The 22,522-nt window shown below is 36.3% G+C and overlaps 1 protein-coding gene across 4 annotated transcripts in view; it reads left to right on the top strand.

Annotated features, from left to right (window-relative positions):
* CEP83 (centrosomal protein 83) overlaps positions 1-22,522 on the top strand; it is a 176,987-nt gene that overhangs the window by 110,130 nt on the left and 44,335 nt on the right. For all 4 annotated transcript variants that reach the window (XR_012121525.1, XM_073213624.1, XM_073213625.1 and 1 more), the window contains 3 exons: positions 10,019-10,133; positions 11,394-11,538; positions 11,650-11,799. Coding sequence is in view for 3 of the 4 variants with exons in the window: in XM_073213624.1 (XP_073069725.1) it covers positions 10,019-10,133; positions 11,394-11,538; positions 11,650-11,799 (410 nt within the window). In the remaining variant the exon portion in view is untranslated. The remainder of the gene's footprint in view (positions 1-10,018; positions 10,134-11,393; positions 11,539-11,649; positions 11,800-22,522) is intronic.

Below are 22,522 nucleotides of genomic sequence, written 5' to 3'. Positions count from 1 at the left end.
TATACATGCTAATCATAATGCCCCATCCCCCCCCCTTATCCCTCCCTTCCCACCCATCCTCCCCAGTCCCTTTCAGTTTGGTAACTTTTAGTCCATTCTTGGGTTCTGTTATTCTGCTGCTGTTTTGTTACTTCAGTTTTTTCTTTATTCTTATACTCCACATATGAGTGAAATCATTTGGTACTTGTCTTTCTCTGCCTGGCTTATTTCACTGAGCATTATACCCTCCAGCTCCATCCATGTTGTTGCAAATAGTAGGATTTGTTTTCTTCTTATGGGTGAATAATATTCTACTGTGTATACATACCACATCTTCTTTATCCATTCATCTACTGATGGACACTTAGGTTGCTTCCATTTCTTGGCTATGGTAAATAGTGCTGCGATAAACATAGGGGTGCATCTGTCTTTTTCAAACTGGGATGCTGCATTCTTAGGGTAAATTCCTAAGAGTGGAATTCCTGGGTCAAATGGTATTTCTATTTTGAGCTTTTTGAGGAACCTCCATACTGCTTTCCACAATGGTTGAACTAGATTACATTCCTACCAGCAGTGTAGGGTTCCCCTTTCTCTACAACTTCGCCAATATTTGTTGTTGTTTGTCTTTTGGTTGGTGGTGATCCTTACTGGTGTGAGGTGATATCTCATTGTGGTTTTAATTTGCATTTCTCTGATGATTATAGTGATGTGGAGCATCTTTTCATGTACCTGTTGGCCATGTGAATTTCTTCTTTGGAGAAGTGTCTGTTCAGCTCCTCTGCCCATTTTTTAATTGGATTATTTGCTTTTTGTTTGTTGAGGTGTGTGAGCTCTTTATATATTTTGGATGTCAAGCCCTTATCGGATCTGTCATTTATGAATATATTCTCCCATACTGTAGGGTGCCTTTTTGTTCTATTGGTGGTGTCTTTTGCTGTACAGAAAATTTTCAGCTTGATATAGTCCCATTTGTTCATTTTTGCTTTTGTTTCCCTTGTCCGGGGAGATATGTTCATGAAGAAGTCACTCATGTTTATGTCCAGGAGATTTTTGCTTATGTTTTTTTCTAAGTGTTTTATGTTTTCATGACTTACATTCAGGTCTTTGATCCATTTCGAATTTACTTTTGTGTATGAGGTTAGACAATGATCCAGTTTCATTCTTTTATATGTAGCTGTCCAGTTTTGCCAACACCAGCTGTTAAAGAGGCTGTCATTTCCCCATTGTATATCCATGGCTCCTTTATCATATATTAATTGACCATATATGTTTGGGTTAATATCTGGACTCTGAATCCTGTTCCACTGGTCTGTGGCTCTGTTCTTGTGTCAGTACCAAATTGTCTTGATTACTGTGGCTTTGTAGTAGAGCTTGAAGTTGGGAAGTGAGATCACCCTTACTTATTCTTCCTTCTCAGGATTGCTTTGTCTATTTGGGGTCTTTGGTGGTTCCATATGAATTTTAGAACTATTTGTTCCAGTTCATTGAAGAATGCTGTTGGTATTTTGTTAGGGATTACATTGAATCTGTAGATTGCTTTAGGCAGGATGGCCATTTTGACAATATTAATTCTTCCTAGCTAAGAGCATCAGGTGAGTTTCCATTTGTTAGTGCCCTCTTTAATTTCTCTTAAGAGTGTCTTGTAGTTTTCAGGTATAGGTCTTTCACTGCTTTGTTAGGTTTATTTCTAGGTATTTTATTCTTTTTGATGCTATTGTGAATGGAATTGTTTTCCTGATTTCTCTTTCTGCTAGTTCATCCTTAGTATGTAGGAAAGGAACAGATTTCTGTGTATTAATTTTGTATCCTGCAACTTTGCTGAAATCAGATATTAGTTCTGGTAGTTTTGGAGTGGATGGAGTCTTTAGCATTTTTTTATGTACAATATCATGTCATCTGCAAATAGTGACAGTTTGACTTCTTCTTTACCAGTCTGGATTCCTTGTATTTCTTTGTTTTGTCAGATTGCTGTGGCTAGGACCTCCAGAACCATGTTGAATACAAGTGGGTAGAGTGAGCATCCCTGTTTTGTTCCCGATCTTAGAGGAGAAGCTTTCAGCTTCTTGCTGTTAAGCATGATGTTGGCTGTGGGTTTGTCATATATGGCCTTTATTGTGTTGAGGTACTTGCCCTCTGCACCCATTTTGTTGAGAGCTTTTAGCATGAGTGGATGTTGAATTTTGTCGAATGCTTTTTCAGCATCTATGGAGATGATCATGTGGTTTTTGTCCTTTTTGTTGATGTGGATGATGTTGATGGATTTTCGAATGTTGTACCATCCTTGCATCCCTGAGATGAATCCCGCTTGTCATGGTGTATGATCCTCTTGATGTATTTTTGAATTCGGTTTGCTAATATTTTGTTGATTTTGTTGAGTATTTTTGTATCTATGTTCATCAGGGGTATGGGTCTGTAGTTTTCTTTTTTGCTGGGGTCTTGGCCTGGTTTTGGTATTAGAGTGATGCTGGCTTCATAGAATGAGTTTGGAAGTATTCCCTCCTATTCTATTTTTTGGAAAACTTTAAGGAGAGTGGGTATTATGTCTTCTCTGTATGTCTTATAAAATTCTGCTGTAAATCCATCTAGCCCCTGGGGTTTTGCTCTTGGGTGGTTTTTTGATTACTGATTCAATTTTGTTGCTGGTATTTGGTCTGTTTCGATTTTCTGTTTCTTCCTTGGTCAGTCTTGGAAGGTTGTATTTTTCTAGGAAGTTGTCCATTTCTTCTAGGTTTTCCAGCTTATTAGCATACAGATTCTCATAGTATTCTCTAATGATTCTTTGTATTTCTGTGGGCTCTGTCGTGATTTTTCCTTTCTCGTTTCTGATTCTGCTGATGTGTGTAGATTCTCTTTTTCTCTTAATAAGTCTGGCTGGGGGCTTATCTAGTTTATTTTCTCAAAGAGCCAGCACTTGGTTTCATTGATTTTTTTCTAATGTTTTATTCTTCTCAATTTTATTTATTTCTTCTCTGATCTTTATTATGTCCCTCCTTCTGCTGGCTTTAGGCCTCATTTGTTCTTCTTTTTACAATTTCAATAATTGTGACTTTAGACTTCCCATTTGTGATTGTTCTTCCTTCTTTAAATAGGCCTGGATTGCTATATACTGTCCTCTTAGAACTGTCTTCGCTGCATCCCACAGAATTTGGGGCTTTTTACTGTTGTTGTCATTTTTCTCCATATATTGCTTGATCTCTATTTTAATTTGTTAATTGATCCATTGATTATTTAGGAGCATGTTGTTAAGCCTCCATGTGTTTGTGAGCCTTTTTGCTTTCTTTTTACAATTTATTTCCAGTTTTATACCTTTGTGGTCTGGAAAGTTGGTTGGTAGGATTTCAATATTTTGGAATTTACTGAGGCTCTTTTTGTGGGCTAGTATGTGGTCTATTCTGGAGAATGTTCCATGTGTACTTGAGAAGAATGTGTATCCTGTTGCTTTTGGATGTAGAGTTCTATAGGTGTCTATTAGGTCCATCTGTTCTAGTGTGTTGTTCAGTGCCTCTGTGTCCTTACTTATTTTCTGCCCGGTGGATCTGTCCTTTGGAGTGAGTGGTGTGTTAAAGTCTCCTAAAATGAATGCATTGCATTCTGTTTCCTCCTTTAGTTTTTCTAGTATTTGTTTCACATATGTTGGTTCTCCTGTGTTGGGTGCATATATATTTATAGTGGTTATATCCTCTTGTTGGACTGAGCCCTTTATCATTATGTAATATCCTTGTTTATGTCTTGTTACTTTCTTTGTTTTGAAGTCTATTTTGTCTGATACTAGTACTGCAACACCTGCTGTTTTCTCCCTGTTGTTTGCATGGAATATGTTTTTCCATCCCTTGACTTTTAGTCTGTGCATGTCTTTGGGTTTGAGGTGAGTCTCTTGTAAGCAGCATACAGATGGGTCTTGCTTTTTTATCCATTCTATTACTCTGTGTCTTTTGATTGGTGCATTCAGTCCATTTACATTTAGGGTGATTATTGTAAGATATGTACTTATTGCCATTGTAGGCTTTAGATTGGTGGTTACCAAAGGTTCAAGGTTAGCTTCTTTAGTATCTTACTGCCTAACTTAACTCGCTTATTGAGCTATTATAGACACTGTCTGGTGATTGTTTATTTCTCTCCCTTCTTATTCCTCCTCCTCCATTCTTTATATGTTGGTTGTTTTATTCTGTGCTCTTTTGTGTTTCCTTTAACTGCTTTTGTGGGTAGTTGATTTTATTTTTGCCTTTAGTAAGTATTTGGTTGGTCTGCTTTCTTTGCTGTAATTTTATTTTCTCTAGTGACATCTGTTTAGCCTTATGAGTGTTTCCATCTAGAGCAGTCCCTTTAAAATATCCTGTAGAGGTGGTTTGTGAGAAGCAAATTCCCTCAACTTTTGCTTGTCTGGGAATTGTTTAATCCCTCCTTCATATTTAAATGATAATCGTGCTGGACACAGTATTCTTGGTTCAAGGCCCTTCTGTTTCATTGCATTAAGTATATCATGCCATTCTCTTCTGGCCTGTAAGGTTTCTGTTGAGAAGTCTGATGATAGCCTGATGGGTTTTCCTTTATAGGTGACCTTTTTTCTCTCTCTGGCTGCCTTTAATAATCTGTCCTTGTCCTTGATCTTTGCCATTTTAATAATTATGTGTCTTAGTGTTGTCCTCCTCGGATCCCTTGTGTTGGGAGATCTGTGAGCTTCCATGTTCTGAGAGACTATTTCCTCCTCCAGTTTTGGGAAGTTTTCAGCAATTATTTCTTCAAAGACACTTTCTATCCCGTTTTCTTCTGATACCCCTGTAATGTGAATATTGTTCCATTTGGGTTGGTCAGACAGTTCTCTTAATATTTCATTCTTGGAGATCCTTTTATCTCTCTCTGCCTCAGCTTCTCTGTGTTCCTGTTCTCTGATTTCTTTTCCATTAAAGGCCTCTTGCACCTCATTCAGTCTGCTCTAAAGTCCTTCCAGAGATTGTTTTATTTCTGAATTCTTCCTCCTAACTTAATCCTTTATCTCTTGCATATTTCTCTGCAGGTCCATCAGCATGGTTATGACCTTTATTTTGAAATCTTTTTCAGGAAGATTGGTTAAATCTATCTCCCCAGGCTCTCTCTCAGGGGTTGTCTGGGTTATTCTGGACTGGATCAAATTCTTCTGCTTTTTCATGGTGATAGAGATAGTCGTGGGCATTTGGTGTGTGTGTCAGCTGGGAGAACAAAATCCCTTCCTGCTTGCTGGTCACCTTGCCCTTCTCCGCTGCTTGTGCTGGTTACCTGCACATGGGGAGCAGCTTCCGATTTTATTTCCTGAGCTGCTGTGGGCAGGGCAGCCATTGGGGCAGCCCAGAGTCCTGTGCAGAGTGGCAGGCACTCCGGGTGTGCTCTCCTGCGAGAACGGTGACCCTTCACACCCTTTCTCCCAGCTTTCTCTGTCTGTGCTGCGCAGCCGTGTGCCAGCAGGGCCTCTGAGTCTGGCCCGGGCTGCTCCAGAGGAGGCTCTGGGCGTCTGCTGTGGTGGGGCCGCACTGGAGGGGGAATAGATGGGAGGCTGTTTATCACCGTGAGGGGCATCTGAGCTGCGCTGCCGCCCAGGGATTTAGGGTGCCTGAAATTCCCTGGGATTCCCAGCCAGCTGGGCTGAGTGTGCTGGGCTGATTACATCCAGCTGTGGAGCCCCTGTCCCTTTAAGACTTTCAAAAAGCACTCACTTTTCTTTTGTCCCATGGGCACCGGCTCTGGGGACCCCCGCACAGGTTTTACTGTTCCATTTCCCTAATATCTAGCACACTGTGCACTGTGTGTCTGCGCTCCCATTGCGGATGAGTAGGGCTGGGTATTTAGCAGTCCTGGGCTCCCACTCCCTCCCTGCTCCAGCTCATTTCCTTCTGCCCATGGGCTGTGGTCGGGGGAGCGCTTGGGTCCCGCTGGGCCGCAGTTTGTATCTTACCCACTTCGTGAGGTGCTGAGTTCTCACAGCTGTAAATGTGCCCTGACTATTGTACTGTTTCTTCTGGTTTCTCTTTTAGGAATAGTTGTATTTGTTGTATTTTCAAAAATATATATGGTTTGGGGAGGAGATTTCTGCTGCCCTACTCATGCTGCCATCTTGGCTCCTCTCTCTGTGTTTCTAACTTTTGGCATATTACGTAATATCATTGGAGTCTGGTTTCCTCATTGCTGGAATAGGGGATTGTCTAGCTGGTGTCCAAGAACCCTTCCAGCCTACTAAGAATCTGTTGGTCCTATTGGAAAATAAATTAATAATTTTATTGCTTACTGCTTTACCTAAGTAGATTATTTATGCATTTGGTAGGTACATATGGAGTGCCTACAGTGAGAGTATACAAAGAAATAGTTGTAAAACATTAAGAAGGAAATTCAGGTTATAAGGAGTTATCCCATGCTTTTCTTTTAATTCTGATACAAATTATTTTCAATTTTTTAATAAAAATATTGAATATTCATTATTTTGAAAATACTGTTCTGTACCTGAGTAGCCAGACTGGACTGCTGGAATAATCTGAACTACAGGTGGAGCAACAGGACATTGGATAGACTGGCTTTTGCTGTGGCTTCTTCCTAGGAGACCACTGAGTGCTTTTCCTGTAGTTCTACCTTTCTTGCTGGCTCACTGGGTCCTGACTCTGATTGCTCTTCTTTTTCTGTACATATTCTTCTCTATGGCTCTTTCTTTTTAAGGTTAGTGCATAAGTAATTTCTCCTACTGTGCTGAAAGAAGAAAATTTTAGTAGAGTATTATTTATTTTTCTGCTTGTTTATTAACACACATTGCTAAGAGTTGCCTGTCATTTTAAAGGTACACTTACATTATTTTGCATTTACATGTAGTATAAAACCACCCTTCAACTTTAGACAGACTCAGTTTTTATTTAAAATCTTGCATTTAAAAAAACTTCATTGGAAAGATAAATTTTTAAATAGTATTTCAAACATGATTGTCACAGTTTGCTTTGCAACTTGAAATTTTCATCAACATTTTGCAATTCTCGCAAATGGCTGTTTGCAATGCAAAGGAACACCTGGGTGTATTTGTCTGAGTTATTCAAATTTATAAATGTTTGTTAGGGTTTTGAGCAGTTATATCAGTGTGACTATAAATGTCTTGGATTAAAAAGTGTTACTGAAGATAGCCTGAAAGTGATAAATGTAAAGATATTTCACATTCATTGAAATAAATTCTATGGTTACCTAATGAGGTGTTTGATCTTTACAACTCCAATAAAGTAGACAGTTTTAAGCAAGTCACCCCACATCTTATCTTATTAGCTAATTATTATGTCCTACCATCTCAGAGCTTTGAAACATCAGAATTTAAGTATTGTGTCTTTGGAATTTGTATCAGAAGCTTCTTGAAAAATACATTTTTTCCAACTATATTTGTATTTCTTCCATACAGTTTTCTTGTGTGTCTCTGTGTTATAATAGAATTAAACAGATTCTGAACACCTGTAAAATGTCTACTCTTGCCATTTTTTGTTTCTTAAAATTTTCTTAGTAGTACTCTCGGAATACTTGCTTCTGTTTCATAAAAAACGTAAAGCACCTTCACAACATAAAGGTCAGAATCTACATGGAAAACATTGTGAAATAAAAAAACCAATAGCTTGGCTTAGGGGAGCTTCAGAAGACTGAATATCCTGAAGTTATAGACAACATTTTAATGTCGTGCATTTTGTTTAGGAAAAGACCCCTAGTTTTCCTTGGATCTTTGAGGCCTGATCACAAAGAAGGTTAAGCACCAAGAATCTAGAGGCAGAAAGAAACTTATGTTATGACTATTTGGGATTTGGTTCAGATTACTCAAAGAAAGCTCTACTGTTTGTCCTATCTAAGTAATAAATACTCATAAGTTTTTATTTTTCATAAACCCTTTTAATGGAAGTTAATTACTATTAGTATAAATGTGTTCTTTTTTTTTGGATTATAGAAATGTGGCACTAAATAAAAACTTCATCTCATATAGGTCCATAGATGAGTAAATTTGAATGCAGGGAGGACAAGTATCTTGCTTGATCATGTATCACTAGTGTAATAATAAAAGCAGGCCTGAAGACAGACTTTGTTTGATTTCCTATCCAGTGTTCTTTCAGTTTCAGTAATTATGGTTTAGCTGAAAAATATTTTCTCATTTCAGTAACTCCTGGGGTGAAACGAACTAAAAAATAGGTTTTTATATGTTTCATAGTCCTTGTTGAAATGAATCAAGATTCTACAAAATAAGATGGCTCTACTTTCCTACCTCATATTTAAAGTAGTTAAAGTGTGGTTTGTTAAGGAACTGCTCTGTCATTCTTTATCTTTCATACATATTAGCAGGTTCTAACTACATTTGTCATGGAAATTGGATTTTCATTGTAGTTGTATTTCTTCAAAATTTCAAATCATTTATAGTTTAAATTTTGTCTGTCCATGAAGTAATGTAGTAAAACCCAGTCTATAGAAGGTTTAAGTGTTAAAATACAGTTACTTAACTGCTTTCATGTAGTTAAACTTTGTTCTATGAGACTTGCTTTCATAGAAAGATTTAAAAATGGGAAACTGATGTCAGCACAAGGTGTTCATTTTATGCAGTGTCATTTAAAAACGTGCAAGTTAATTTGGAGAGATATATCTGTGTGTGATTAGCAGTACGAAGGCATCATGGTATTTGTTCTTCTGTTTGTTTCCTTTAAGTAGGAATTTTGCATCCATCCATTCCTTGGAATGTTTTGAAGACCTTTCATAGATGGAGACTCTTCCAGTAAGACACTTCTGTTTCTCATCTTTGCCTTCTTGTGTTCTAGGGCCTCTTCCTGATTTGTTTCTAATTTCCATCTCTAGTTCTTACAGATATTTATTGCACTCAAGTAAATTATCCTTTACCCTCCTATTCCCACTCATCTCACATTTTACATGTTTGGCTTGTATATATTATGGTCTTCTACTCTGATTTCATTGTTTTATATATAGTATAATGTGTCAGAATGCATGCTTATCTAACCATTATATCTGTATCAGTTGCTCCTCATTATTGTACTGCACCTAATTTTATAAGTACCTTACCAAGGGAAGGGATGGAGAATGTTAGAGTGGAATGCAGGTATTGGAGAGACAAAACAGTGCTAGGGTATTAGTAGGTGCTCAATAAGTATTTATTGAATGAGTGAAGTGATCCAAAACTTACTGACTAGAATTATTTAACTTTCAAAAGGGGTGCTCAGAGAAAACTAGGAATTGGTATGTGACAGTTTAATTCAGTGGAAAGTATTGACAATCATTTATATTCACCCAGGGCTTTGAAAGACACCACTTTGTTAATAAAGGTTTTAATTAGATTTACACATTTTATACTTGTTCTTCCCACCACCACCACCACCACCACACACACACACACACACACACACACACACACACACACGTTAGTTACCAAATTCAATTGATTCTTCTTGTCCCCGTTGTCAATCCTTTACCTCTTAATTGGTTTCTTTATCTTCAGTTTCTTAATCCAACACATTTGAATTAGAGTTAACTTTCTGAAATAAAGTTGACTGTGCCACCTTTAATAGCTAACAGGATGCATAACTCTTTTGTATGCCATATAAAGTTTATACCTTGCCACTCCACAGATTTCATGCCTTCCTCTTCTCTACCTGTAACACTGCTCCTTGTTTTTCTAGCAGACCATGTGACACCATACCTATATAACATTTTATGTACTGTTCCTTATACCTGGAATGCCTTTTTGTCATCAAAATGCTTTTTTAAAGTAAAGTTTCAGTTTTTTTCCCTGAACATATTCTCAGTCATTGACTACTGGATTTTAAGTACTCGGCAGTTAAGCCTTTCAAGGCAACATTAAGGCAGATGACCCCATCCAAATAAAAATGACTCAATCCTGTTAGGAAAAGACTGTTTTCTTGGTGCCAAGTACTGTTCCGGGTGCTGAACCACCTTCCCTCCTGGAAGATGCTTACACTGTTCTCTGCTACCAATGTTTTTGAGTAAGCACTTTTTGGCAAGAAAATGACCAATAGTAATTTCAATTTCTAATTATCAACAGGTGAAAGAACTTAAACATTCAAACAAACTAGAAATAACAGACATCAAACTGGAGGCAGCAAGAGCTAAAAGTGAGCTAGAAAGAGAAAGGAATAAGATTCAAAGTGAACTGGATGGTAATATGATTTCCCATGCTTTTTACTATTGTTTTCACATATACATTCAATTGATTAAAATAGATTAAACTGAATTTTTATTTCTAGTTTTTCAGCTTAAATTTTAATCTTAGTGCACGTATGGATTGTTTTCATTTATATGTTGGATGTTCACTCTGTGATCTAATTTTTTTTTAAAGAATCTTACATTTATGTCATAGTTATTTGATTAATATATAAATTAAGTGGAACTTTACTAATGCAATCCCATACTTCCTGGGTTTGTAATTTTAAGTTTGTTTAGATCATGTGATTATTAGTCCCAGGACGTTTGAAGGCTTAGGAATGTGAGGAAGATAGGTGGGTTCCAGGCCCAATTTTTAAGTTAAATTTTCTTTTTATGTAGACCCTAAGCCATTTTTTAGCTTGGTCAGCCTAGGCTTATTTTTAAGCTCCATTTTGGTTTTAGAATGTCCTTCTCATCAAGATTGTTCAGAATTATATCATTTCTGACTTAAGGGCTTAATAAAGCTGCCTTTGGCCTTTAACTGTCATTGAGTTGGTCTTTAGTTGATCTGACCTCTAGTTTCAGGCAGAGCTTATAATAAATAATTGCTTTCATTATTTCTACTTGATGTTGATTTGACTCTTGGATTTCTACAGTGTGAGCAAGTAAATTTTCTTAGGAACTTACAGAGTTTGGGAGCTTGTTGTGCATCCTTTTTAAATTTTGAGTTAGACATTTGTTTTTAGTTATTCCATCTGCAAAATATCTGCCACTCATTACAGGGAATTTGTGTATTCATTGGTCATAAACTTTAAAGTCTCCAATTTATGTATCTACTAGAAATCTAACAGGTTTGCTAGAATGATAGATTTAGAAGGGCTCTGTGATTTTATTCACTCTGCATCCAGCCAGATTTATGATGGGGCTTAGGTTACCCTTTAAAAGGGAGAAGTAAGTTTTTAAATCTCTTTGGATATCATCCAGGTTGATGTCCCCAGCTCTCAAGATCAAATGAGTAAATGTAGATAACCTTTCATTAAAGTTTTTTTGTGTGTATGGTGAATAAAATAATGACAGAAAAATTAACTGAATGTTTACTGTTACGTTCTTAAAAAGTTTATCAATAATACAAAGATCTTTGAGAATATACATCCAGAGAGACTTAAGTTTCTACACTCTTTTATCTTACCAACTTATGAGTGCTTGCTATTGTTGTGATATTTTAATCTTAATAATATTGAATAAGGTACATTTTCTCCTTAAAAAACTACTAGGATTACAGTCAGACAATGAAATTCTCAAATCATCTGTTGAACACCACAAAGCGCTCCTAGTAGAAAAGGATCGTGAATTAATACGTAAAGTACAAGCTGCCAAGGAAGAAGGTTATCAAAAACTTGTAGTATTACAAGATGAAAAGTGAGTACTTAATTACCTTATTTTGTTTGAAATCTCTTTGCAAATGAAGACATTTTGCTGTAATATCATCACTCTTATAGTTCTTATAACAATCATTATCTGTTGTTTTAGGCTAGAACTTGAGAACAGATTAGCAGATTTAGAGAAAATGAAAGTGGAACGTGATGTCTGGAGGCAATCTGAAAAGGATCAGTGTGAAGAGAAGTTGCGGGCTTCACAGATGGCAGAAGAGTCGGCCAGAAGGGAACTTCAGAGTATTAGGTTATATTTGCATATATGTATTTTAACTTTTTCATTTTGAAATAATTTTAGAGCTAACAAAACATTGTAAAAGTAGTACCCATAAATTCCCATATAATTTTCACCTGGATCTCCAGATACTAACATTTAGATAACTGTATTAATATAAGCAAAGCTAAGAAACTAACTTTAGTATTACCAGGAAATCAAATAAACATTACTCTTATCAAACCTATAGACTTCATTCAAGTTTTACCAGTTGTCCAACTGATGTCGTTTTCTGGTCCAAGAGCGAATCCAGAATCTTTCTTTGCTTTAGTCTTTTTTAATCATGAATATATTAATATTTTTGAAGAGAACTGGCTAGTTATTTTATATAGTATCCCTCATTGTGAGTTTGTCTTACCTCATTTATGATTAAATTCATGTTATACATTTTCAGCAAAAATTAACTCCAGTCACATGTCCTTATGCATCAGATCAGGAGGTGCATGATTTGCCCCCTTACTGGTTATGTTAACTGTGATCCCTTGGTTAAGGTGGTGTCTGCCAGGTTTTCCCACTATAAAATGACTATTTTTTCCTCTTTGTAAAATGTAATTATGTTATGGGGAGATATTTGGAGACTATATAAATAGTCTCATTATATTTTCTCTTTTCTCATCACACAGTCTTCCACTAATTTCGTATCCTTTGGCCAAACCTGAGACAGTTCGAACAGCAAAATAAATATTGAACTTGATTTACTATTTTAATCATTTTTAAGCATACAGTTCAGTGTTCTTTCAAACTAGGATCTTCGTTTATTGAGTAACTGTTCTCTATCTTCTACCTCATTAATTCTGCTTTCATCGTTACTCCTTTGGTTTTTCTTTTTGCCTTCAAAAGGTTATTTATAGTTTTATTGGTATCTGTTGTACATAAAATAAAATTCATTTAAATGACGTGCAGCTTGATGAGTTTTGGTTGTTTTATGTAGTTGTATAATTACCACCACAATGAAAACATAGAACAGTTTTGTCACCCTAAAAGTTTCCCTATGTCTCTGCATTTGTCGTCTCTCCAGATCCCCACCCATAGGCAACCCCTGATTTATCCATGCATGTATCAGTAGTTCATTCCTTTCTGTTGCTGATTAGTGTTCTGTTGTATGGATGTAATATAAATTGTTTATCCATTCTCCTTCTGATGGACAAATATTTGGGTTGTTGTTAGTTTGGGCCTTTTATAAATGTGCTGCTATTAACATTCATGTACAAATCTTTGTGTGGACGTATTTTTATTTCTCTTGGTTAAATATCTAGGAATGATATTGCTGAGTTGTGCTGAGTTAAATTTTAATTTTATAACATATAGTAATACATTGTACAAAGTGGTAGTACTATCTTCTCACTCCTAGTAGCCTTGTGTGAGAGTTCCATTCATTTCACACATCTTACTGCCACTTTCTATCCGAGTCTTTTTAACTTAACAGTTGTAGTGGATGCATAATAATAATATGTCACTATGGGCTTAATTTGATTTTTTTTTATGGCTAGTGGTGTTTAGCATCTTTAAATGTACTTCTGTGAAGTGTCTGTTCAAATATTTTGCCTATTTTTAAAATTGGGAAGTTAGCTTCTGTTGCCTTGTAACAGTGCTTTATATGTCCTGCAAACAAGCCCTTTGTCAGATACATGTTTTACAGATATTTTCTCCCAGTCTCGTGGCTTGCTTTGTTGTTTATTGTGTCTCTCAAAAGTGAAATTTTTTAATTCTGATGAAATTCACTTTATAAATGTTTTGTTTGTGATTTGGTGTTCTGTTTAAGAAAACTTTGCCTAATCCAACTTCATAAAGATACCTTTTATGTATTCTTCTAAAAGATAAATACTTTGACTCTTACATTTCAGTTTTATGGTCCAATTCATGTTAGTTTTTGTATAGTGTGAGGTGATTGAAGACATTCATTCCTTATTTCTATATTGGTATTCAGTTACTCCAGTACCATTTGTTGAAGACAGTCTTTTATGCCTTGAATTATTTTCGTACCTTTGTTGAGAATCAGTTGACCATATTAGTAATATCTGTGTCTGAACTCTGTTCTGTTCCCTCAATTTGCATGTCTGTCTTGATATCAGTATTACATTGTCTTGACTACTGTAGCTTTATAATAAGTTTGATTCAGGTAATGCAAGTCCTCTACCTTGTTCTTTTTTTCAAGATTGTTTTGGTTTTTCTAGGTCCTTTGCCTTTCCACATGAATTTTAAAATCAGCTTATCACCTTTTTTCAAAAGGCTTGTTATGATTTTTATTGGGATTACACTGAATCTGTACATTGTCATCTCAGCAATATTGAGTCTATCTAATCCATGTATATGGCATATCTCTCCATTTTTTTAGGTCTTCGTTAATTTCCATCATCAAAGTTTTATAGTTTTCGTTGTATATATCATGCTCGCCTTGTGTTATATTTTATTCCTAAGCATTTTTATGTGATAAGAGATGGAGTTATTATTTTACTTATTAAAGTATCATTGATGTACAATCTTATAATGGTTCCACATACACAAAACAGTGGTTCTGTATTCACCTGTATTATCAAGTCCTCACTCACTCCAGTGCAGTCACTTTCCATCAACATAGTAAGAGGTTACAGAGTCATTAACTCTGTTCTCTGGGCTGTACTACTGTTTCCATGACCAACCTATATTGTGGTCACGAACTATTGTGCCCCTTAATTCCCTTCCTCCCTTCCCAAACAGCACATCCCCTTTGGTAAACACTAGTCCCTTCTCTGTTTCTATGAGTCTACTGCTATTTTGTTCCTTCTGTTTTGCTTTGTTTTTATACTCCACAAATGAGTGAAGTCATTTGACATTTGTCTTCTCTGCCTGGCTTATTTCACTGAGTCTAATACTCGCTAGATCCATCCATGTTGTTGCAAATGGAAAGACTTCTTTTGTTTCTGTGGCTGAATAATATTCCACTGTGTATATGTACCACATCTTCTTTATCCATTCATCTATTGATAGATATTTAGGTTGCTCCCATATCTTGTCTATTGTAAATAGTGCAGCAATAAACATAGGAGTGCATATGTCTTTTTGAATCAGGAATCTTATTCAGGTAAATTCCTAGTAGTGGAATTCCTGGGTCAAATGGTATATCTATTTTTAATTTTTTGAGGAACCTTTATACCACTTTCCACAACGGTTGCACCAATATATATTCCCACCAAAAGGATAGGAAGGAGGGTTCCCCTTACTTTGCATCCTTGTCAGCATTTGTTCTTTCTTTTATTTTGGATATTGGCCATTCTAACTGGTGTGAGGTGATACCTCATTGTGGTTTTAATTTGCATTTCCCTAATGATTAGTGATGTGGAGCATCTTTTCGTGTGCATGTTGGCCATCTGTATTTCTTCTTTGGAGAAGTATCTATTCAGATCCTCTGCCCATTTTTTAATCAGGTTATTTGTTTTTTTGGTGTTGAGGCCTATGATGAGTTCTTTATGTATTTTGGATGTTAACCCTTTATCAGGTAGATTGTTTATGAATATATTCTCCCATACTGTAAGATGCCTTTTTGTTCTTCTGATGGCGTCATTTGCTATACAGAATCTTTTTAGTTTGATGTAGTCTCATTTGTTTGTTTTTAATTTTGTTTCCCTTGCCTGAGGAGATATGTTCAGGAAAAAGTTGTTCATGTTTATTTTCAGGAGATTTTTGCCTGTTTTCTTCTAAGAGTTTTATGGTTTCATAACTTACGTTCAGGTCTTTGATCCATTTCAAGTTTACTTTGTCTATAGAGTTACTGTAATCCAGTTTCATTCTCTTATATGTAGCTGTCTAGTTTTGCCAACACCAGTTGTTGAAGAGGCTGTCTTTCCCCATTGTATATTCATGGCTCCTTTATCATATATTAACTGACCATATATGCTTGGGTTTATATCTGGCTCTATTCTGTTCCATTGATCTATGGGTCTGCTCTTGTGCCGGTACCACATTGTTTTGATTACTGTGGCTTTGTAGTAGAGCTTCAAGTCAGGGAGTGTAATCCCCCCAGCTTTGTTCTTCTTGCTCAGGGTTACTTTGGCTATTCGGGGTCTTCTGTGGTTTCATATGAATTTTAGAACTATTTACTCTAGTTCGTTGAAGAATGCTGTTGGTATTTTGATAGGGATTGCATTGAATCTGTAGATTGCTTTAGGCAGGATGGCATTTTGACAATATTAATTCTTCCTATCCATGAGTATGGTTAGATTTCTATTCATAAGTGGACATCCATTAATAAAAAAGACATCTAAATGGTGTCATCTTTAATTTCTCTCATGAGTGTCTTACAGTTTTCAGAGTACTGGTCTTTCACCTCCTTGGTTAGATTTATTCCTAGGTATTTTATTCTTTTTGATACAATTGTAAATGGAATTGTTTTCCTCATTTCTCTTTCTGCTAATTCAATGTTGGTATATAGAAATGCAACCAAATTTCTATGTATTAATTTTGTATCCTGCAACTTTGCTGAATACAGTTGTTAGTTCTAATTGGTGTTTGCTGGCATCTTTAGGATTTTCTGTGTATACTATCATGTCATCTGCATATAGTGATAGTTTTACTTCTTCCTTACCAATCTGAATGCCTTTTTCTCTTTGTATTGTTTGATTTCCATGGCTATGACCTGCAGTTCTATGCTAAGTAAGAGTGGTGAGAGTGGCCATCCTTGTCTTGTTCCAGATCTTCAAGGAAAAGGTTTCAGCTTTTCACCCTTTAATATTATGTTAGCTGTCGGTTTGTCATATATGGCCTTTATTATGTGGAGGTATGTACCCTCTATGCCCATTTTGTGGAGAGTTTTTATCATGAGTGGATGTTGAATTTTTTCAAGTGCTTTTTCAGCATCTGTTGAGATGATGGTGTGATTTCTGTCCTTTTTGTTGATCTGGTGTTTGATAATTGATTGATTTACTGGGTGGAGTTATTTTTTAGAATTTCACTTTCTAATTATTCATTGCCAGCATATAGAAATATAGTTACTTGACTTTATTGGCCTTGAAGCCTATGACCTTGCTAAAGGCATGTGTTTTCTATTAGCTGCTTTTTGGATTCTTAGATCCAAATATTGGATTCTATACCAGTGCTTTCTTTAGTTACTTTGTTCATTTTTTTGTTGTTTGTTGAATTGGGAGTTTAATTTAATGTTTATTCTTCAATTTTATTGGTAAAAGTGTCAAGTGCTGAGAATTTTTTTATCACTGCTTTATATATATCCATCCCATGGATTATAACATGTAATGTTTTAATTATTTTTTTTATAAATTTTCTGATTTCAGTATGTATTTTCCTCCTCAACCAATAATTGTTTAGTAGAAGATGTAGTAATAGAAGGTATAGTTGTTTTATAGAAGGTGAAACTAATAGTTGGCTGGTGCTGCCAGAAGAAAATGCCATAGACAGAGTGGTTTGAAACAACAGAAATTAGAGTTCTGGAGGCTAGAAGTCTGAGATTTCAAGCCTGAGGCCTGTCTTCTTGGCTTGCAGATGGTTGTTATCTTGTCTCCTCACATGGCCTTTCCTCTGTACACATGTATCCCTTGTACCTCTCCCTCTTCTTACAAGAACACCAATCATATTGGATTAGGGCCCACTCACATAACCTCATTTAACTTTAGTTACCTCTTTAAAGGCCCTATTTTCAGATACAATCACAATCTAAAGTACTGGGAGTTAGGACTTCAACATGTGAGTTTGGGGAGACAATTTAGTCCATAACAGAATGTTTTCTTAATTTCCAGGTGGGAGGGTTTTTGTTGTTGTTGTTAATTGCAAGTTTTGTTGCATTGTGGTCAGAGAATATTGTTTCCCTTATTTCTGTTTTATGACACTCAGTAATGTTTTCTTTGTGATCTAATATATCAAGGCCAGGAGTCAGAGTAAAGCAAGTGAGGCATCCAGCGTGAAGAACTTGAGGAGGCACTCTTGTGTGTAGACGCTGTACTTGCAGGAGCCCTGGAGTGAGTCTCCTTAAAGTTTGGACTCTAGGCACCCAGCTTGACTCACCCTAGTCTCAGTCGTTTAATATATGATCAGTTTTTATGAGTGTTACATATGGACCAGAAAAGAAGGTGATCAATTATAAGAGTATGAAGTTTAATACATATATGCCCATAAGATCTACCTAAGTAAGGTATGATACTTGACATTTAGGTCTTCTGTGCATTTATTTTTTTGTCCACTTGATTTGTTTTGTATAGACACTGATATATTAAAGTCTGTTATTATCATTAGTGTGTTTCTGTGACTCCCTGCATTTCTTGAAGTTTTTGTCCTTTGTAAAGTTGATTGCTCTATTATTTGGCATATAGATAATCATAACAGTTATATCTTATTTGTAGATTGTAGCTTTTAGCATTTGAAAGTACTTTGTCATTTTAATTTTTCTTAAAGTCTACATTGTCTGGTATCATTATTTCTCTTATTTCCACTTGCCTGGTATACCTTTGTTCATCACTTTATTTCTAGTCATCCTGAATGATTTTTTAAAAAATGTGTCTAGTATGTATGTAAAAGTTGGAGAGGTTGCTTTGGGGCCAAATTGGACGTCTTTTAACTTTAAAATATGAGGAAAGTCCATTTACATGCAGTGAGCCCAGGCTCTCTGCAGAGATTTCCAGGCAGGAGCATGAGCGGTCGCTTGCTGGGATTTAGGATTGTTTTCCTTTTTTTCCTTATTGTTGTTTGGTCTTTGGGTGTTTTCTATTTTACAGTTATGAGAAGGTAATGTTTACATTATACTGTAATCTATTATGTGTGTAATAACGTTACATCTAAAAAACCAATGTACATACCTTACTTAAAAAACACCTTATTGCTAAAAAATGCTAACCATCATCTGAGCTTTCAGCAAGTCATAATACTGGTCACAGACACCATAACTAATAACATAATAATAAAAAGTTTGAAATATTGTGAGAATTACTGTAAACATAACTTTTATATACTCTGGGAAACCAAAAAATTCATTTGACTTGCTTTATTGTGATAGTTTATTGCAGTGGTCTAGGACCAAACCCACAGTATCTTGACAATGTACACCTGTAGATTAAGTTGAGAGGTTTTTAAAAGTCATGTTCATTAAGGCGGTAGGTTATGTTTTGGGACAAGGGTTTTGATTCTCATTTCTTAGGAAAGAATTACCTCAGACAGAGATATATGTATTCTCTAATGTCAGTTTTTATGAAATTAGTTTAAATGTTAATTACTACAATTCTAGAGTCAAAATCTGTAGTGGATTTTGAGAACCAGTTTTGTCCTACTGTTTGCCTTTAGGTGAGTACTTTTTTTAAGTATTCAGGATGGATAAGGTTTTGTTTTTTTGTTTTTTTTTGTTATTTCTCTCCTTGATGGTTCCAGAAAGTAGAGAGAGACTCTACCCAGGAATCTCACTCTAATGTATTATACCATTATGGTCCCACAATTTGGCCAGAAGAATCAATTCATTTAGAATTTAAGTCTGTTTCTCCTGGGTTTGTCTTCTGTTGCCATAGTGATAAAGTATTCAGTGAACTGTGATTATTTGAAGATAAAAAGAACTTGACCCTTAGTTTTTAAAATATTTTTGCTCTATAAAACAGCTTTTATTCCTTTAGTTCTTCTTTAATATAAATTTTCTATTTCTTTAGTCATTTTGATAATTTTTCTTTGATTCCTCTTCAGTTTCTCCAGATCATTTATAATGTGTATTTGGCCCCAGGTTATTCTAAAATAAGGATATAGTAACCAACATAAAGTATAGCAGGAGTAATTCACAAAATTTGCATGACTTTTTTTTAATTGTCTATAATTATATTTTTCCCATGCCAGTTCTGAATTTCTAATTTATAAGTCTAGCTACATCAACCAGGTCTATTTTGATCATTCATTAAAATAATCATAATTGCAACTTACTTAGAATTTATGATAGGTCAGAATGAGACTGCCTGTGGAGAAAAAAGTCTTGCCAAGGAAATGAAAAGTCTTAATCATATAAAGCAAAAGTATTCATTTATTTACAAACAATAAATATGTTGGTGATATAAGTAGGATTAATCTCTGCTTTGACAGATGCTTTAAACTATTAATTACATATCAGTCTGTCTTCATTAAAATGGTTTCCTCACCACTAGCCTAAATAATAAAATTACTATTCTGATAGTATTATATATTTTAAAGGGCTGCCCTACCCACAAAGAGTTTATAAAATTTGTAAAGTTACCTGTAAATTAAAAACATGTAAAAGCCACTGACTTTTAAATAAGATGAAATATTTCTAGTTAGTTTTTGATTATGACAATAACCCAACTTCACTTAATGTAAGTGAAAATAGGGACCTTATGACTGATGGAATTTATGGAAAGGACAGGGATTGTGCTGGTCTCATGGAAGCCTCCATCAAGGAACTCCAATGTGGTCAGATGAGAGTGGCTTCTTCCCTCCTCTCATCTCCTTCCTCTCTTGTTTCTACCTCCCATGTCTGCCTCTTTCCTACTGCTTTCTCTGTGAGGCCAATATTATATTTTAAGTTCAAAGAATACAGAGTTCTTAGTTTGGTGATCCAAGTTAGAAAAATCAATGAAAGAATTTGGAGTTGTTTCACACGCCCATTCCGGGGCCCATCACTGTAGCCAAGGTGTTTGGGCAGTCTGACAGCCCAGGTTTTATACCTGTTTCAGCTGGGGATTAGGAGTGTTCTGTGCATTCTGTTACCAGAAGTGAGTGGAGGTGTGCTGGGGAAACAGCAGCATTAACTGTGGGAAAGGAAACTTGATCACTCAAGGTATTCTGTAGTGAATACCTCTTATTTTATTTATTGCTTAATGCCTGAGCTCTGTTTTCCATTTGTGGCTTTCTAATTTTCTCTTAAGGTTTTGGAAACATTTTTAAAACTTTTAATATATTCTGCTTTTTAAAAATTCTTTGTCTTGAGATGAATTATCTATTGTGTATCATCTTAGTAGGGAGCAGGAGAGTTACACTTGGCCAGTTGGACAAGTTGTCTTCCAGAATTTGAAATGCAAAGTAAGTTGTGGAAGAATATGTGGCAGCATCTGAAGGACCAGACAGTTCTGTGGCGTGTCCTTCTTTTCAGTAGGTTGATAAAGGAATCTTGCTCTGGGATCTTTGACCATAGAGAAATCACAAATACAACTGCTTATGCTTGCCCTGTCTCTTGCTTTCTCTTGATAGTGGAAACTGACATCAAAGGAAGCCAGGAGATTACACTGGACCCTTTGCAACTAATACAGTGTTACTAGCCATGTGTAACTATTTCAGTCTAAATTTAAAAGAATTAAAAATTCAGTTCCTTAGTCATAGTAGCCACATTGCAGGTACCAAAAGCCACATCTAGTTAGTGGCTATTGTACTAGATGGTGCAAATTATAGAATATTTTCATCATTAAAGAAAGCTTGATTGGACTGTCAGTCTACTGTTGGACTGTTAATTCCTTAAGGGTTGGTGGTTCTGCCTTTGTTGTTGTCTGGTGCATCTGCAGCACATATGACTGGACTCAGCATTTGTGGGTGCTCAATAAATTTTTGTTGAATATTGAAATGACACACTTCAGTTGCCTGCCTCAGAAAACCTAGGCAATAATCATCATAATTAGCTACCCTATACTACAAAGAGAGCTTGAAATGGCTCCATCTCACTGTTACTCAAAATGTTTTTATTTAAACATTTCCATAGTTAGATTTTCTGTTGCATTTTGGCCCTTGGATCTGCCTCTACTACTCCTTCCATTATTTTCATAACTACTTTAAAAATATAAAGTACTTGATCTTATAGTCTCTCATTCCCCAACTTACTCATCCTTCACCTTTTGATTTCTTTCTACCAGCAACCCATTAATGCTTCCTCTATTAGCAGTTTTTCCTGTAGCCTCTGAAATCTCTATCTCATTACCTGTAAATTTTTTACAATTTCCAGTTAAAAATAAAAACAAAAACAAAACACCTTCGATTGGCTCAAAGATGGTGGTGTGAGAGGTGAGACAGAAACCTCCCCCCAAAACTACATATAATATGAAAATATAGTAAGTAGAACTAATCCTGAAAGAACAACAAGAAAGAAGGCTGTGGCAGACTGCCTATACCTGGGGAACAGAGCAGACCTCATGGAACAGGGCAAATACCAAAGCCGTGATCTGGCAGGACTCAAGACCTTTACCCACCCCAGCTCACAGGCAGGAGGAAGAGAAAAGTTGCAGAGAGGGGGTGGAGGCCTAGGACTGTAAAACATCCAGATCTGGAGATCTGCTCTGGGAGCACGAACCTACATTACATGGTGCTCTGGAGATTAGTGGGGTTGGAAAGCTAAGACAGGCAGAGTACTTGGAGAAACTGAGATTCCAGCTCTTGTGGGGAACAGGTACCCACAACTGGCCACTCTGGGACAAAAGAAAAGCGGGCACTCTGAGAGACTTCCTAATAGTGAGAGGGCTGCTAAAGGGGCAAGGATTGCACAGAGCTTGCTGCTCAGGAGAAAGGACAGGTGGGCAAAATTGTCCTGGTGCTCCATCCCCCTGGCTGGGTACACAGCTATGAGGCCCCCCACTGCAATATGCAGCCTGCTGCTCCTTTCTCCTGGCCGGGCACCTGCTCACAAACCAGCTGCCCCCGTCAGTGTACCAGACTAGCCAAACAGTGGCCTGGATTATGGCAGGTACATGAACATAGCATAGAGGCTCCTCCCTGCATGCACAGCCCACTGGCCCAGGCAGTAAAG

This window comes from Manis javanica, chromosome 10, assembly GCF_040802235.1.
Source record: "Manis javanica isolate MJ-LG chromosome 10, MJ_LKY, whole genome shotgun sequence".
NCBI classification, from domain to species: domain Eukaryota; kingdom Metazoa; phylum Chordata; class Mammalia; order Pholidota; family Manidae; genus Manis; species Manis javanica.
The sequence above is the reverse complement of the archived record's forward strand: the minus strand, read 5'-3'. Positions and strand labels throughout refer to the sequence as shown.